Genomic DNA, 17,867 nt, shown 5'->3' with positions numbered 1-17,867 from the left:
CCCTAAAATTCTATTAATTACAACCAAACAAATCTCAGTCCCTCCTTCTCTGTTGCAAATCAAACAAACTTCTATATCTGCTATGATCTATTGTTTTTTCCGATGCTATAATATTCAATGTTATGACTCTTATGTTATGCAATTGTATGAGGCTATTTACATTTGGTGGAACCAGCTTAATTTGTAAAACATTGATTCAATTTATAGATAATAAACATTCTTAAAGATATACATCATTTCATAAACCAACCAGCAGTTCATACATAACACAAGTCCGTTCGACGCCGTTCTCGCTTCTTCAACGGTGGCGAATCCATGACCACGTTTTGGTTTTTGTGGGTTTGGTTGGTTTCATTAGGAGACTGAGCCAAGGATCGTTTCTGAAAACCTGGCCCCTCTCTTTTTTCATTGGTTTGGCAAATGACAGCGATACAAGATCAACCCCAAGTAACTTTTTTTCTTTGTTATGATTATGTCATGTCTATATAACTAATACATGGTGATTAAATGGTCCAAAATTAATAATGTGTGTTGAGAGATTTCTCATTCTAATTGTCATTTTAATAATGGTTGACTCAGAAGTCAGAACTGGTCCAATTAGAGTCATAGCCCCCACACCTCTATGTGTGCATGATTTCATGTAATAGCTAATGTAAAAAAAAGGCTTTTATGTTAACCTTCATATAAAAGTTATAATAATTTGAGGGAAGAACAAAGAGGTTTTTTTAACTAAGCATAAGATCAAAAAGCCCATAGAGAACAAGTGCAGAAACCAAACAAGTTGAAAGAGCTAAATATGTGTAAATAAATTGGCTGACTAAACAAAAAGCTCCACGATGCTCTTGTTTCTTGATGTAGCCTAACCCAAAATGGCCAGACCCGTTTCTTACCATAGTGTAGCTTGTTAGTTTCCCGACCTGAAAATAACGTTTATACACTAGTTAAAGAATAGCAACACAAAATTTGGCTTTTCTTGTTATTTTTTTATCTACTAAGGTATGCACACAAACGCTCAAACCCTTTTTCCCATTGACTGTGATGGTGCTGCCGGGTTCTGCTGGTGCAGAGAGATTAAGTCCACATAACCTTAAACCTTTGCTTGATTCCATCATATGTTATGAGTCTCGCTATAGTCTCCTGTCCCTTATAACATCCTGAGATGTTTGAAGATTATTTAGTCAAGGCGTTTCTTGTATCGTTTTAGTTCACTGAACAAAAGCTTCTCAAATACCTTTGTTCAGAGATATCGAATTCCATAGACCCGCCTCCAAAACATTAAATTCCTTGCTAAGTTCTCTCTCAGGTGCTGATCTTCCTGCAAAACATCAATGCTATTGGCCTGAGAAACATATTAATTTCTCCGCTTATTCACTAAGCCAATATCTAACAATTCTGATTTCGCTAATGCCAAGGCAAAGATCCGAGAGCATACTTATGAGCTTCTTGCCTATATAAGATAAATATCGAACAATCATGGCTTTAGTAGGATTAGAGGCCACAAACTCATGACATTAGATTTGTAGGTTATCGGGTGATAGGTGATCATCGGTGCAAAACCATCGAGAAACACTAATGGCGCCTGCATTTGGACAATATTTTTACTAACCTTGAGTGATTCTAATGGCGCCTGCATGTTGGCGACGAGAGAGAGAGAGTCAAATAAATCAATCAAAGCCCACCTGTTCCATAGAATCAAAAAGAAACAAACCTATATGTCCTAACTTAGTCAAAACCATATAGATTTATTAGAAGAACACACACAAAAAAAGATATATACTTCTCTCTGACTTGTTTGCTCTCTCGTCGCCATTATAATGCTTCAACGATTCTAAGAATCAAAAGACAAGAAAATTCAAATCACACACCACATCTCAGTAACAAAAAAAAAAGAATCATGGAGATTTAGAAGAAGAAGGAATAAGTCCTGACTCCTCTAATCAATACCAAAGATCAGTCCTGACTCCTCTGTTCCGTTTTGATTTCAGACAAAGGGGAAGGAAGGAGAAGAATACGTGGGCTGCCAACTAACACCAAAAGCACAATTCATAGAATTTTCAAAACACTGTCGGTCAAGCCACAATGATCATATTCTTCATCATTCACGAGTCATGACACGACCAAAGGTAACAACCGAGCAGAGGTTAGAGTTAGCGATGATGAAAGTGAAGAGTTCTCTAAGTAAAGTAAAATTAAACAAAGAAGGACAAGAGAAGAAACAAACCAACCTTGGATCGTGGCAGAAATCTCCTTCAAGATAGGGGTCATTGCTTGGTTGGCTCGGAACCTATGAGAGAGATAGCAAACAAAATCATCAGGTGATAGATAGTCAATGGAGAAGAGAAGAGGATTTGCCAATAATATAATAGAGAGGTCTGAGAACAAACCCTGACCGACTAATATTGGACCCATAGATAGATACTCTATCTGGAATAAGGAACCCATGGCATTGAGGTTCGAAGCTCCAGGAAACCTAATTCTCCATACTACAGAAACATATTAAACCCAAAATCTGAGGCTCGATCAAAAATAAAGAAACAAGAACAAATTTAGAAAGCAAATTCGGCTCACAATTCATGGATCGGTTGAGTACTAAATTCGAGCACATTGAGTACAAAAAATTACCCCACTCCATATTGACTACCTGAAAATTAAGAAAGAACGAATCTTTTACATTTATTTCTCTGGGATCTAAAGCATGATAGCTGGTTTCTTGAAATAGACGATGAAATAGTTTTCAGTACCATGCTTCCAGAAGTTGTAAGCAGACCCTGACACTTGATTATGGCATCAGTTCGTTCCAAGTAACATGCATTACTACCTGACCCAAATACAACTGCTACAACCGTGTCTGGATCATGATAATATCCAAGTGACATGGCTCCAACAGTATCATTCACCTGCTCAAACGAGGACACAGAAATCAGAACCAAGCATCATTTCATAAGAATTTCTCGCAGCAGCTACATAGACATTTTGTTTGGAGTTCTGCTAAGGCGTATTGTAAAAGAGGTAAGAAAAAGAAATATGTTCCAGTGACAAAGCACTTACAAGAGCCGCAACATGCATATTTAGGCCTCTTCGGTCCAGCGCATCTTGTAGACATTCAGCTATGTCCTTCCCGACCTAAAACAGTAGGGCATATACGATCATATTACTGTTTAGCTTATGCTGTACTCACACCAAATTCCAAGAGGTGGACTACATTGCCACAAAATTATAACACAGCCAATAGTTAAGCTAAAGGTCATCCACTCTTGTTAACCCAAGATAACTCTCAGGACATCAGATAGAATTTTGATATTAGAGAGAGTAATTCTATCAAGTTGGTACGAGTTGAAATTATTATTAAAATTAACAAAAAATATCTTAAATACAACCACAGGTTGCAAAGAATATAAGAAGTAATGTAAGTATCATAAGACTAACCATTTCACTAATCTCAAAACCTTTGGTCCATTTAATTAGAACTCCTGAAGAAATAGAAGTATGCTTGAGAGGGTATGAAAACGTAAATGCAAGTTCCCTTTTAACACCTTGTGAATCGGACCCGCTTTCTTCCTTTTCGATAAACCTTTCCAAGGAGAAGGCGAGAAAGTTGAAAAGAACCTGCAATCATGTGAACAAAAAAATCAACAGAGACTAAATAATGTAGCTTACATTATTATATAACAAGCAAGGACTGGTAAGAAATAATAAGCAAAATAGTCACCTCGCTAGTGCTGTTCATCAGATGTGAAGGTATCAGATGTCGTTCAACATCTTGAACATCTAGATACGACCTTTGAGCACCGAGATGAACTCTTAAAATTCTAAAATAAGTGCCACCAAGGTGAAGTGCATAATAAGTTCCTTTCTCCCTCCTGAAACAAAAGCAGTCAGTCAGTGCAATCCAACACACAACAGCAATGATTGGATGTAAACTATTTGAACAAACAGACTAGTTGTGACAATGATGAGTCTAGAAACAAAAAAAAAAGAATTGAAATACGTTTCCTCAAAGAAAAAAGAGAGAATCCAATGGCTACAAATATGAAGAAACCAGTTCATTTTCCTATGAGCAGTAGCAATCTAGTAGATAGGAACAAGATACCAAAGTAAAGGTAAGAGATAAGAGAGAAGGAAAAGAGAAAGGAGAAGTCCTTAAAAGCTTTCCCCGGATAATTAAAATTCACATAAACGAAAAGAAGAGAACAAAATCAAAGGATCTGTTTTTTTTTTTTTGCACAAAATGGTACCCACTGACACTTATTAAATTCCCTGGCTCCCTCCAACTAAAGCTCAAACACGAGAGACCCTTAAAGAGCCACCACGACCAGGAACGAGCTCGTTGAGCAAGTGATTGTCATATATATAAGAATCAAGCAACAAAACATTCTATTTTACTACATTTAACAAACAGTAAAATTAAGGACTTTGGTGAGATCATGCAATGTAGAGTAAACAGAAAGAACCTGAGATCACTAAATCTTGATAAATCAAGGACCAAATAGAAGAGAAGAGAAGAAAGGATTCATCTTTCACACATTACTCAAATCAAAGTTAAGCATGAAATCCCTAATCAGGCTTACCCAGTGGGCAAAACATGGACGAAAGTGAGGAGCATTTTAAGCTTAGAGCCACCTTCAGAAGCCAAACCAGCGTGCATCTCGACAGCCATAGCATCAACAACTTGTCTCAACCTAGCAACGGGAGTATCACAATCATCCTCCAACTCTTTCAAAATCTCAACCACAGTCCTCCATTTCCTCCTACTCTTCATTCTCCTCCCAACCATCATCGCCGCAACTGAACAAGCCGCCACAACCGCAACAGCCGCAAACGCAACCGCCACTTTCCCCATCACAACCCAAAAAAAAAAACAGAACCAAAAAAAAAAAATCTCTCTCTCTCTCTCTCTCTCTCTCTCAACTCTGTGGCGCTTTTTTACTTACTCCAATAATAAACAGGAGTTCAGAACCAGCGAACAACAACGCCTATTAGAAAACCCTATACGAGTCTCTTCCACCAACATCTTCATCATCATCATCATCAACTACTACTTTTTTTATTTTAACTTTTTTTTTCTCTCTTAGACTTTTTTTTTCCGCCGCCTTTCTAAATGAGTGAGGTTGATCTAAGACCGATGAAACTAGGAATTGAGTTAAAGTTCACAGCTTGTGCCCTAGACTGTGGTGTAAATGAGCTGGCTTTAGACGAGTAAGAAGATCCAATTGAAAACAAAGAAGCTGATGTTGCTGCTGCCATTGTTTTTATTCTGTTTTCTCTGTTTTTACAAAAGAGATAAATAAAAAAAAATTGTTCATACCTAATTAACATTTTACAGGGGAGACAGATCTATAAGCAAGCAAATAAATTGAAACCCTAATCGAAGAAAGACGTGAACCAGATCAAAAAATATCTAAAGGAGAACTCAGCTACTAACAAAAAATTCAGAGGAATAAATCGTAAGAATCAAAGAATGGATTAACCCGGTTTCTAAAAACCAAATTTTTTTTATTAAAAACGAAAACGAATTGAGAAAGAAACTAACATTGGAAAAAGCTTTTTGATCTGAAAAACCAAAAAGCGAGGGAGAGAGAGAGAAGGATTAAAGAATTTGCTTTGTTCGCTGTAGAGAGCTCAGCGAAGAAGAAGAAGAGAAATGAGATTAGGTGACACGATGAAGGAAACAATCTTTTATTTAGAAGAGAAATTTAATTATAAATTGCATTATCGTAATAAAACACACAACTCTGGTTTAGAAGTAATAATCAAACTTTTATGTGTTATTTTAGTAAGTCGAAAATCTCAACGTGTTAGTCTAGTAATAAACCTACTTTTATGTAATATTATAGGTAATTTCCCTAAATTTTAATTATAGATTTGTTTTCTTTTGATTTTCAGGTTTCGTTTTTAATGATATTCAAATCTATTTGTAATATTATCTCTGATTGATGCCATCTTCATGCATGAATCGTATGTAGATCGGATTTAATTCTCTGGTGCCCCTATACCAGAAATTCTTTTCTGCATCACCTCCACTTATTCTCACTACCCCTTCTTTAATGAAATGACGAAACTACCCTCTAACAATTTTGAAAAGAAAATTGAACGTACAACTACATCCAGTTGTACTGGATATCCCTTAGTTTGTACCTCCAGTTGTATCCATCGCATTTTAGTTGTACCCGTCGCACCCTAGTTGTACTAGTCGCACCCTAGTTGTACCAGTTGCACCCTAGTTGTACCTCGCATAGTGGGATTCGAACTCTGGGCGCGCGGGTGCGCATGAAACTCGCAACCACTGAGCTATTGTGTTTTTCGTTGAACATTTACCGATTTAATTATATTTAACCTTTAACAATCTTCATTAAGAGTAATATTGTCTTTTTTACCATTGAAGGGTTTTTGAGAAATTGTTTTGATGAATAGGGGTATTAGAGATTACTGTCCTATGTAGATCTGTAATGACACATCAATATAGCTCTCTTTGTTTACCAAAAAAAAAAAGCTCTCTTTTGGTACGTATGTGCGTGACACTTTATTTTTTCCACATTAATAATTAATTTAAGTGGTTTGGTCCGCGAAATTTACCATGTTCATTGCAAGAGTAAAACCAGGTTTTTTTTTCGTGGAGAAATATACCTCAATTACTTCACTCATCGGGAGATGAAAGCTAGACACTCTGCCTCTCTCATTACGTGTGTAAGTAGGGAATCCTCTAATGGACGGTCGTGGAGCAAAGATGTTCATAGTAACCATGGTTAGACACATGTCATTAACTCAAATGGTAAATATTTTGACGTAAAACTTAGAAATTACCGGTTCGAATAACATTTAAGAAAAAGACCATATAAAATGTTCTAATTCATGAACTGAGAGAATGTGTAAATCTAATTCTCAATTTTGTTTGTTAACTAAAAAGGAAATCCATCCATACACATGTTTAGGAACTGTTGAGGTCACTAATAAGAATGAAATAAGGATTCTCACAACGTTGTCATGATATGAGAAAGAGCGGAGACTCATTGGTTCTAGTCGTCTTTGATTTATAGTATAAATTTGTTATTATTTATATATACATTTTTTAAATATATTTTGGGTTATACCTTTTTATTTGTATTTATTTAAATTGTTATTTTGTAATGTTGATCCCTAACAATTCAGAAAACTCACTTACCTACAATATGAGAAATTGAGCAAAATTATAATATCCTATTGCCATAATCTCTCACATTCGATTAATATAATCTCTACAAATCTCAAAGATACAATGGAGTGAAGACCTATTCCTAAAATCAAATGCATAATTATCAGCCTATTAAATTTATATTTCCAAAGAAATACGTAATGTTACCACCAAGACAAACATTTAATTCTTTATATATCTTATTTGTAAAGTAAATATTGCTCGAAAAAGTCTTTGTTTTTATAAAACGTTGATTGCTGAAATCTCTCATCAAGTGAGTACATCGTAAAGTCTTTACTCATCAAGCATATTGGAATCTATAAATACTACATTCACAAATTAAACATAACACCACCCACGATTAAAACCTACAATTGCATATCCAAACATAACTCGAGAGAAATGGCTGCATCATTTGCTTTCTTGCGAGATATCTGTCCGTACAAGAAAGTGTGGAGAGTACAAGTGAAAGTTCTCCATAACTGATGTCTGTATACAAACAACAGAGGAGAAACCCTAGAGTTGATATTGGCTGATGAAACTGTAAGAATACAAGTTAAACTACTTCTAATATTAAACTTGCTCACCAAGATTATCTACACTAACTCGCATAAAACCCTACCATCTACACATAAATACTTATTATTCACCACATCAAAAACGTTAAACACAAGCACAAAAAGGTTACATAACTCTATTCGTCCTTGCAAAACCGCGTGACGTGAAAATCCTTCACTCATTGTTACTCAAATGTTTCAAAAATAAACGACAATGTGATTATTTGTTACCTTTTCTCTGTTTATTCTTGAAACTGATATTGTTACTTATTTTTTTTTTTGTCAACCATTAGGCCACAACATGCCGACCCATTAGCCAAATCCCTACATTCGTAGGGAGCGGGACTCAATCCCTGGTGTGATAGTGCTTTGTGCATTAAAGACTTACAATTGGCCACTGCACTAAGGTCACTTCACATATTGTTACTTAATTTGTTTTCCTATTTTCCTATCTGATATGGTTTATTTTTGTACCACATGGTGTTATCCATGCATCTGTAAACCAAAAAAAAGTATTTAAATTTAAAAAACATTAAACTTACGGATTAAATCTAAAAAGCACTAAAAATTTAAATTTTTATAACAATAAAAAATTCGATATGATTCAAATGTAACATTAGTATAAATAAAACTAAATAATTGTCATGTGTCTGCGGTATACAACTGGTCAAATTTTAGATATAACAATCAAAATATAATTATACAATCTTAAACACTAAACAAAAGAAACAAAATTAACAAACAGATATAATTCTTAAATTTTTTTTGTAATAAAAATATTGTCTTGCGGTGTACCGCGAGTAAAAATCTAGTTAGATTAAAGATTAAATTAAAATCAAAGTAAATTAGTATGATTTCTAGCCTTCCAGGTAATTTCTTTTAGTTTTTGGGCGGTATAAGAAAAACATGTATGCTATATTCTCTTAAATTGGTCAACCATGGTTATGCTTGGTTAAAATTCAGTGTTTAAGAAAGTGGACAGTCACACTACTCGAACTCCCATTATTGTGGAAATAAAAACTTGGCCCTATAGGGAATTTGTCCATATAATACATATATATTTTTTTAACTAAAAAATTGTATCCGTCTAATTAATCATTTAAAAAAATATATTTACAATGATTATCCTATGTTTAAGACCGTAAACTTTTTACATTTGAAGTGTTTTTTTTCCCTGATTATGACATTACCTATCAAAAAGGGTCAAACTTACTTTGTTTGCCAACCAATTAAAATATATTAATTTTTATAATACACTTAACTGTTAGTTTTTTTCGAGATAACACATTTTAGTAGAGTCGAACTCCGATAGAATTGGTCGGAGAATGGTGTTGTAATCCTTTTGACTAAAAACACTTTCTATTATGAAATGTAGTTTATTAGTTCTATATTATAATTCTAATAATTTATTGATTTGTTATAATATATTTTTACTAGTTGTTGATCTGGACTAAGCGCGAGAGTATTATTATTAATTCATACTGCTCTCTTTTAAAAAAAAATTGTATGTTTATTTTTTTTAATCTTTGAACGTTATGCTTGTTATTTGATAAGAAGCACAAACCGTGCCCTTCTCTGTATATTGCATTATCAATATATAGTAATACAAGTGAATCAATCTAAGTAATTACAGAATATACGGTATCACAAAATAATAATTCTATTATTGTGTTTCCTATTCTATCACTCCCCCGCGTAAGTAGTCGTAGCGTAAGGTGGCTGAACGCGTAGACTGGATTGAAAATTTGTGAATAGAGGAGTGGATAGCCCCTTTGTAAATATGTCAGCATATTGGTATGCAGAGGGGACATGCAGGACACGTACGTCTCCAACAGCAACTCGTTCTCGTACAAAATGGATATCGATTTCGATGTTCTTAGTGCGTTGGTGTTGGACAGGGTTGGTTGAAAGATATACGGCGCTTACGTTGTTACAATAAACGATCGTTGCGGTGGAGATGGGACAGTGTAGTTCTAAGAGGAGGTTTCGAAGCCAACTTGTTTCAGCAACGACATTGGCGACGCCACGGTACTCAGCTTCGACACTAGAGCGGGAGACGGTTTGCTGTCGTTTCGATGACCATGAAACGATGTTGTCACCGAGGAAGACGCAATACCCAGATGTCGAACGGCGTGTTGTTGTGCAGCCTGCCCAATCGGCGTCCGTGTAAGCCGTGATTGTGGAGATAGAAGCTGGTTTTAAGTGGATGCCGTGTGTGATGGTGCCCTTGATGTAGCGGATGATCCGTTTTAGAGCGTTAAGGTGAGGTTCACGTGGATCATGCATATGGAGACAGACTTGTTGAACGGCATAGGTGATGTCTGGTCTGGTGAATGTGAGGTATTGGAGAGCACCAGCGAGACTACGGTAAAGGGTGGGGTCGACAACCGGAGGTCCAACCGCAGCGGGAAGTTTCAAAAATGTATCAACCGGTGTTGAGGTTGAGTTGCAGCTTGTAATCCATGCCCGATGTATGATGTCGGCTGCGTAGTTTTGTTGGCTCAAGAACATCCCATTAGTGTCCCTGTTAATAGCAATACCAAGAAAATAGTGAAATTTGCCTAGATCAGTCATAGAAAGTTCAGAGCTAAGAGATGTTATGATCGACCGTAATAAGGAGGTGGAGGATGAGGTGAGGCCGATGTCATCAACATACAGAAGAAGGTATGCTAAATCGTTGCCGCGTTTGAGAACAAAAAGCGAGGCGTCGGATTTGCTTTGTTTGAAGTCTACAATGATACCAAGCCTAAGGTGCTTGTTTGAGACCGTAAAGGGACTTTCCGAGGAGACACACATGCGTAGGCCGAGTGGGATCGACAAATCCAGGAGGCTGATGCATATAGACTGTCTCGTCAAGATCACCGTATAGGAAAGCGTTTTTGACCTCTAGTTGATGAACATGCCAATTAAGAGAGACAGCGACTTGAAGGACGGTACGTATGGAGGCGGGCTTGACTAAGGGGCTGAAGGTTTCATCACAATCAATGCCGATTTGCTGTGATTTACCATTTGCGACCAGCCGAGATTTGTAACAAGAGAGCTGTCCACCTGCATTGAATTTGTGTCTAAAGATCCACATAGAACGCACGGTGTTAGTGTTCAAGGGCCGTGGGACTAGTGTCCACGTACCAGCTGCAATTTGAGCATTATATTCATCCTGCATAGCATTGGTCCAATTCGCATCTTTGGCAGCTTGGACATGAGAGAGAGGGAGGGGTAAAATCATGTCAATGTGAAGAGAGAAAAATTGTTTCTTTTTACTAATACCACTACGACTCCGAGTTTGAATGACATGAGGAGGTTGAGGAGGAGCTTGGGCAGCCGCCGTGTCCGTTGATGATGGTTGACCGGAGGGAGAAGGACGAACTGAGGTGTTGGGTTGAGAAGAAGAGGTGGTAGTCGTGATGGTGGAGGAGGGTGGACCGGAGGTAGAAGGCTGAGTAGAAAGGGTGGGTGGAGAAGGGGATGTTGTCGTCGTGACTGTTGGTGAGGGTAGAACAGTGGTAAAGGGTTGAGTAGATGGAGTCGGCGATGGTGAAATAGTGGTTTGAGGAGTTAGAGCAGAGGAGAGGGATTGGAGAGGCAGGTAAGTAAAGATATTGGAAGGTAATGCTGACGAGGAAGAGGTAGAAACAGAGGATTGAAAAGGAAATGAGTTTTCGTCAAAAATAACGTGTCGGGACAGAACAATTCGGTTGGTGTGAAGATCCAAACAGCGGTAGCCGCTATGGTTTGTTGGGTAACCGAGAAAAACGTATTAGCAGAACGAGGAGAGAGTTTATGAATGGAGGTAGGGAGGAGATTTGGGTAACAGAGGCATCCAAAAATGCGAAGGTGGTTATAAGAAACAGGTTTTTGAAACGAACGTGTGAAAGAGATCTCATTGTGTATGGAAGAAGAAGGAAGAATGTTGAAAATATGAGTGGCCATGTGAAGAGCTTCAACCCAATAGGAAGGAGGCATATGAGCGTGGAAGAGAAGAACTCGGACTATGTTGTTGAGAGTGCGGAGCGTACGTTCGGCTCGGCCATTCCGTTGAGAAGTGTGAGGGCAAGAGAACCGAGATTGAATGCCATGGGAGGAGAGAAAGGTGGTTAACTCACGACGAGTATATTCGCCACCATTGTCACATTGAAAAGCTTTGATTGTTTTATGAAATTGATTTTGAACATAATGAAAAAAATGTAAAAACTTCACTCTTTTGACGTAAGGGATAAACCCAAAGAAAATGGCTGAATTGATCCAAAAAAATAACGTAATATCTTATTCCACTAACACTTGAAACAGGAGATGTCCAAATGTCAGAGTGCACAATATCAAAAGCAGAAAAAACTTGTGAGGAAGAAGAGAAAAACGGTTGACGAATATGTTTCCCCAGCTGACATGGGTGGCATAAGGGAGACGTATCCGGTTTTGAACACTTAAGAAAGCCAGAAGAAATTATAAAACTAAGAGTGGAGTTCCCGGGATGACCGAGACGACAATGCCAAACAGAAGGAGAATGAGAGGTGGAAACAAAAGCTTGCGGAAGAGGAGACGATGGTGGTGAGATGGAGTAGAGGTGACCGTCGCTGTTACATCGGAGTATCGCAGCTCGAGTTGGAAGGTCCTTGATAAGAAAACCAAAAGGATCAAATTCAATAGAGCAAAGGTTAACGATAGTAAACTGACGAACATAAATCAAATTTTTTAAAATTCTAGGGCAAAGCAAAACATTATGAAGAGAGAGAGGTCGAGAAGATGTTGAAATGGATGAGTTTCCGATAGTGGCAGAAAGTCGAGAACCGTTACCAACTGTGACTAAGGGAAGAGACGCATAAGAGAAGGGAGAGGAAGAAGATATAGAAAGCATACATGGTTGGGATGTAAGGTGAGCGGTGGCACCAGTATCCATGTACCAGCCAGAGTCTGTTGGGTTGTTTAACGTCATCGTGTTGAAGGCACTAGGCAGAGCAGTTGGTATGAAGGCTTGTTGCAGTTGTGGTGATCCTTGGATGTGCGGTTGGGAGGTCTGAGTGAGATAGACATCACCGTGTTGTTGAGGCGCTGATCCAAGAATACCATTGTGCACAGGAGAGTATTAAGGTGGAAATGGTTGTGGTGAGGCGTTGGTAGGGCAGTATTGTGGTTGCCAATTAGGTTGTGGTTGTTGCGGCAGCCAAGACCAAGACGGTGGAGAAGAGTGGCGAGGATTCCAGTTTTGATTAGAGTTGTGTCGTCCGTGCCCTTGACGTCCACGATGGCCTCTGTTGTTACGTGGACCGCCTCTGTAATTATTATTTTTGTAGTCTTGTGTAGGAGGAAAAACAGAGGAGTGGGTCTGACGATGAGGCGTCGTGGTGAGAAGAACCTGAGAAGATGAAGCGTTGTCGTCATTGTTGGGAACGGAGTGATGTTTGGTCTTGAGGCGAGATTCTTCATCAATGAGCATGGATCTGGCATCTTTGAATGAGCAGGGTGGTGAACGATGTTTGATGACGTTGATAATGTTATCAAACTTAGATGTAAGACCATTGAGAAGATGCATCACTAAGGCACGATTAGAGACGGGAGAGTCGACATTGGCAAGCGTATCAGATATGGATTTGAGCTTTTGACAATAGTTGTGAACAGGAAGATCACCAATGGTAAGTGTGCGGAGTTCGTTCTCCAGATGAATCGCGTGCGCCTCTTTGTTGTCCGGAAGAGATTCTCAAGTGTGAGCCAGAGTTCCCGAGCAGAGCATTGAGTTTTCAGAACAGAGGTGAAAAGAGATTCGGATATATAGTACCGTAGATCCACATCTTGACAGTATTATCGAGTTGTTTCTAGTTTGTGTCGGTAGGACCAGTGGGAATAGAGAAGCCATCGATATGGCCGGTGAGGGAGAAGCTGAAACAATGAGTTTCGAAGAGAATGCGCCAGGAATCATAATTCATCTTGTTCATATCAAGAGTGATAGGAATGTGGGAACGGATCTGAGTGAGACTGGCAGCGGAGGTAGGAGAAGCGGTGGGTACGGCAGTTGTCGCCATCAAAACCAGAGAAAGAAGGAAAGAGATAAAAGAGAAGAGAAGAGACTTGAAGACGAAGGATGAGAGAAAGAAGAAGAATGAGAGACTGCAGAGAAATTTAGGTTAGAGACAAGTCTCTGATACCATGTTATTTGATAAGAAGCACAAACTGTGCCCTTCTCTGTATATTGCATTATCAATATATAGTAATACAAGTGAATCAATCTAAGTAATTACAGAATAAATATACGGTATCACAAAATAATAATTCTATTATTGTGTTTCCTATTCTATCAATGCTTCATGGATTTACTAGTTTTAAAAATGGTATTTTATTGTGTTGTTTTTAGATAAGAAGCTTTGCAGCATTATAATATGAGTGAAGATTTACTAATGATCATTGTAAACTCTAATACGTAAACATATGTTTAATACAAACCATTTGAACCATAATTGTCGCAAGTCATCCATAGGCGTAACCCAACATAGTCATTTGAGTCTATTGATTTATACACCTAAGTGGTATCATTGTCTCGTTCAGAAACCTATTTTTTTCTTTTAAAAAGCTATTGTCGTTTCGCCGAAATTGGTAGATTCATGTAAGAGAGAACCGTAATTGCAACAAATAGCGCCCCACAGTTTAATTTTGTTGTCGATTTGATGAATTTCCTTTGCATATTTTATATAATATTTTAGCAAAGATGGAGTGTGACGTACACTGAGATTGTAGATGAAGCGTGTTGTTTCTTTCTTTCCACTGTTCAAAGAGGGAGACCTTGCCACACGAGATAAAGGTGGAAACTTACACTACAAGAAAATAATGATATTGCAATATTAAAAATTGTTGCTCCATGCCAATATATAGTTGCAAATATAGAATCGCAATGAAAACGCAACCAATTTTATATAGTTGCTGATTGGGTGTTGCAAATTACAATTTGTTGCATAGACATATACATCGTATTAATGCAACAATATTTTTGTAGCAGATTTTTCGTGTAATTACAACCCGTTTGCAACATTAAATTGTCGTAAATCATTGCTACACAAAACATAGAACAAATATCATTGAAATTTTGCTACACTTATATTACAAGATACATTTATTACAAATGTTTTTTTTAACAGTGACATGCATAATTTGTTGTAAAGACTCTTGTGACTAATATTTTATAATATTATAATTTTATATTAGTTATACAAGGAGAAACATCCAACAAATTAATAAATATAAGAATACTCCAAAACATCAAAAGAATTAAAAATAAATGCCAAACAAAATCACAAAAACTTATACTAGCTTATTTTAAAAGAGAGAACAACTTTTTTTCTTCTGAGAAAGGGTTTTAAAAAAAAGATAACAGTTCTCCATTCATTTAAGCTCCGTAATCCATCTTTGGTTTCATCAATTTTGGTAGGCTTTAGCAAATCCATGGTTATTGGTTAATGATTCATCTGAAAAAAAAAACAAAAGGTAGAGTTAATATTAAAACAAACTCAAACAAATCAAAATACAAAAACTAAATCAAACAATTCACCTTTGTTGGAATGATAAAAAAATCTTTACATAAATCTGGTAAAACTGTAAGAGAGGATAGAAAATCTTGGGTCATTTCGTGGAGACTTTGGAAAGATCGTACATTTCCAAACTTCAATATGTTTCTTAATTACCTTTGAGACTTTGAAAATATATGAAGTAGTTGTAAAACTAAAGTAAATGGAAAACTTTATATATACAAAGAGGAAATCTAATCGAGATATTAGAGTATCTAGTCGTGTGATACTAAAGGTCCCGAAATATATCTTAGAAGAAATGAGAAATGAGAAAATAATGGAATGAAACAGAGAAGTCAGTTAGTTACATCTTACATGTGCCGATCGTCTCTCTCTAAACTAAACTCGTCACACTTCTCTCTCCTTCTTCCTTCTCTCTCAGTTAATATATTATGTATGATAAATGTTTAATGGCAAGCAAATACTATAAGGGCATCTGCATTGGAGGATCAATTTTTGGTGTTCTTAGATTAAAAATATTATGAAAATAATATAAGATCATTAGTTTAGATCTTTTGTTAAGAAGTTGGTTATTGGGAGAACATGTTGAAGATCATAAAATTTATTAATATAATAATTTTAAACATATTATAATTATAAAAACTTCAAAAAATAACATTTAAATTGCAAACTTAAAAAACTTATACTAAAATTCAAAATACAATACCAAATTTTTATTAAAAAAAACAAACAACATATTACTTAATTAAAGCACACAAACATTGTAATTAATTAATACATAGTTTAATGTCCAAATTTATTCCATATATTCTCAATCAAATCCTCTTTTAATTTGTGATGTGCTTGTTTATCATGAATTATTGTATGAGCATCACCTAAATCCTTAAGATTTGAAGGCATATTTACGGAAAACGTAAGATCCGGAGTAGATCCGGTTCCATCTTCTTGTTGGAATTCTTGTTCTTTATAGAGTGTGTATGAATCTCGTTCATCTTTGACAATCATATTATGGAGTATGAGACATGCTCTCATAATATATGCAAATTTACCCTTCACCCAAAAAAGAGATGGATTTTTAATCATGGCAAATCTAGATTGCATGACTCCAAATGCACGCTTAATATCTTTTGTGCACCTTCTTGACGTTCTGCAAACAAACGATGTTTCGGATGTTGTGGTTGTGGGATGGATTTAACAAATGTCGCCCATTCGGGGTAAATACAATCCGTCAGATGGTAAGCCAAATTATACTAACTTCCGTTGACATAGTATGTAACTTCGGGAGCTCGACCGTAAATAATGTCATTAAATACTGGTGATTGATCAAGAACATTTAAATCGTTACAAGTACCTGGAGCTCCCAAAAATGCGTGCCATATCCAGAGATCTTGTGAAGCTACCGCCTCCAAAACAATTGTTGGTTTACCGGTGCCTCGTGAATATATTCCTTTCCAAGCGGTTGGGCAATTTTTCCACTTCCAATGCATACAGTCGATGCTTCCAACCATCCCGGGAAAACCCCGCTGTTCTACATAAAAGAGTAGCCTTTGAAGATCCTCTGGTGTGGGTCGGCGTAGGTATTCAGTGCCAAACAAGTCAGCTATTCCGACGACGAAATATTCCAAACATTTACGAGCAGTTGATTCAGCAAGACGTATATATTCGTCAACCGAGTCCGACTAATAGTCAAATTGCTGCAGTACATTGTTGTAGAAGTGAAACCATTCCGGAAGGTTGCATCCTTTTTTGGTTTAAAATATGGAACTTCTTCACTGAGACGATTCACAATACGCAAGAACAATGACTTGTTCATTCGAAACCATCGGCGAAATTGCCTCTCCGTGTAAGTCGGATTATCACTAAAATAATCGTTCCACAAACGTTCGTGCCCATCTTCCCGTTTTCTATCGATATATGTACGTGTATTCCTTTCGGCCGAAATATCCTCTTCAGCAGTTTCAAATTGATTATTAAATTGCTCTTGAAAAAATTGGTTAAAACTATCATTATTTGGATCATAATGATAGTGAAAATTGTTGGAAGAAGATGACATAAGATGTACAAGAGAAAATAAACTTGCAATGAGAACTTTGATTGTATGTTTTTGGTGAGAGAAGGAAATGTTTGTTTTTGATGAAATAAAACCTTGTGCTCTTCTCATATAGAGGGATCATCAACTCTTGTGATACATCAACTCTTGTGACTCTGTCAATTTTTGACTTTAAAACTAAAATCCAAACAAACAAAATACCATCATACAATTCACGGGTTCACTAGCCGATCACGGGTTCACTAGCCAAAAAGCCTACAATCATACAATTCACGGGTTCCCCATCCTGGGTACATACCAAAAAGCTTACAATCATACATAAAGCCTAAACAAATTTACTTAGTACCAATACCATAACCATCATACCAAAGCAAACAACAACTACCAATTCAGGGGCCATTTGAAACAATGGTTTCTTCTCTCGTGCCTCAGTAACAAGCCTCTCCAGATTCACCAACCTCCAATCTGAATGGTTTTGATGGTCCTTGAGCTGGATCAGTTGGTCCTTGAGCTGGATCAGTTGTGTCTCATAATCAGGAAGTGGTTCAGCTTCACGACTCCACAGACTTGTGAATCCAGTCTCA

At 36.9% G+C, this 17,867-nt stretch overlaps 2 protein-coding genes across 23 annotated transcripts; both read right to left on the bottom strand.

The window, feature by feature from the left end:
* On the bottom strand, positions 649-5,662 carry LOC104726569 (hexokinase-3-like). 22 transcript variants are annotated; one of them, XM_010445547.1, is made up of 14 exons: positions 4,569-5,662; positions 3,710-3,860; positions 3,427-3,606; positions 3,049-3,123; positions 2,742-2,897; positions 2,569-2,641; positions 2,385-2,483; positions 2,226-2,284; positions 1,945-2,090; positions 1,778-1,828; positions 1,607-1,708; positions 1,232-1,315; positions 1,019-1,154; positions 649-917 (listed from the first exon to the last, which is right to left on the bottom strand). In XM_010445547.1, exons 1-8 carry the CDS (start codon positions 4,838-4,840, stop codon positions 2,262-2,264), a joined length of 1,029 nt encoding a protein of 342 aa, XP_010443849.1. In that variant the 5' UTR covers positions 4,841-5,662; the 3' UTR covers positions 649-917; positions 1,019-1,154; positions 1,232-1,315; positions 1,607-1,708; positions 1,778-1,828; positions 1,945-2,090; positions 2,226-2,261. The 22 variants fall into 22 exon arrangements, with proteins under 22 accessions (XP_010443849.1, XP_010443904.1, XP_010443913.1 ...); XM_010445602.1 differs by having other exon boundaries at positions 1,930-2,090; positions 2,391-2,483; XM_010445611.1 differs by having other exon boundaries at positions 1,607-1,679; positions 1,945-2,024; positions 2,391-2,483.
* On the bottom strand, positions 9,409-10,299 carry LOC109126824 (uncharacterized mitochondrial protein AtMg00810-like). The gene has a single exon (XM_019230691.1). The coding sequence runs from the start codon at positions 10,297-10,299 to the stop codon at positions 9,409-9,411; it is 891 nt and encodes a 296-aa protein (XP_019086236.1).

This window comes from Camelina sativa, chromosome 2 (genome assembly GCF_000633955.1).
Source record: "Camelina sativa cultivar DH55 chromosome 2, Cs, whole genome shotgun sequence".
Classification (NCBI taxonomy): domain Eukaryota; kingdom Viridiplantae; phylum Streptophyta; class Magnoliopsida; order Brassicales; family Brassicaceae; genus Camelina; species Camelina sativa.
This window is presented reverse-complemented; position numbering and strand designations above follow the sequence as displayed.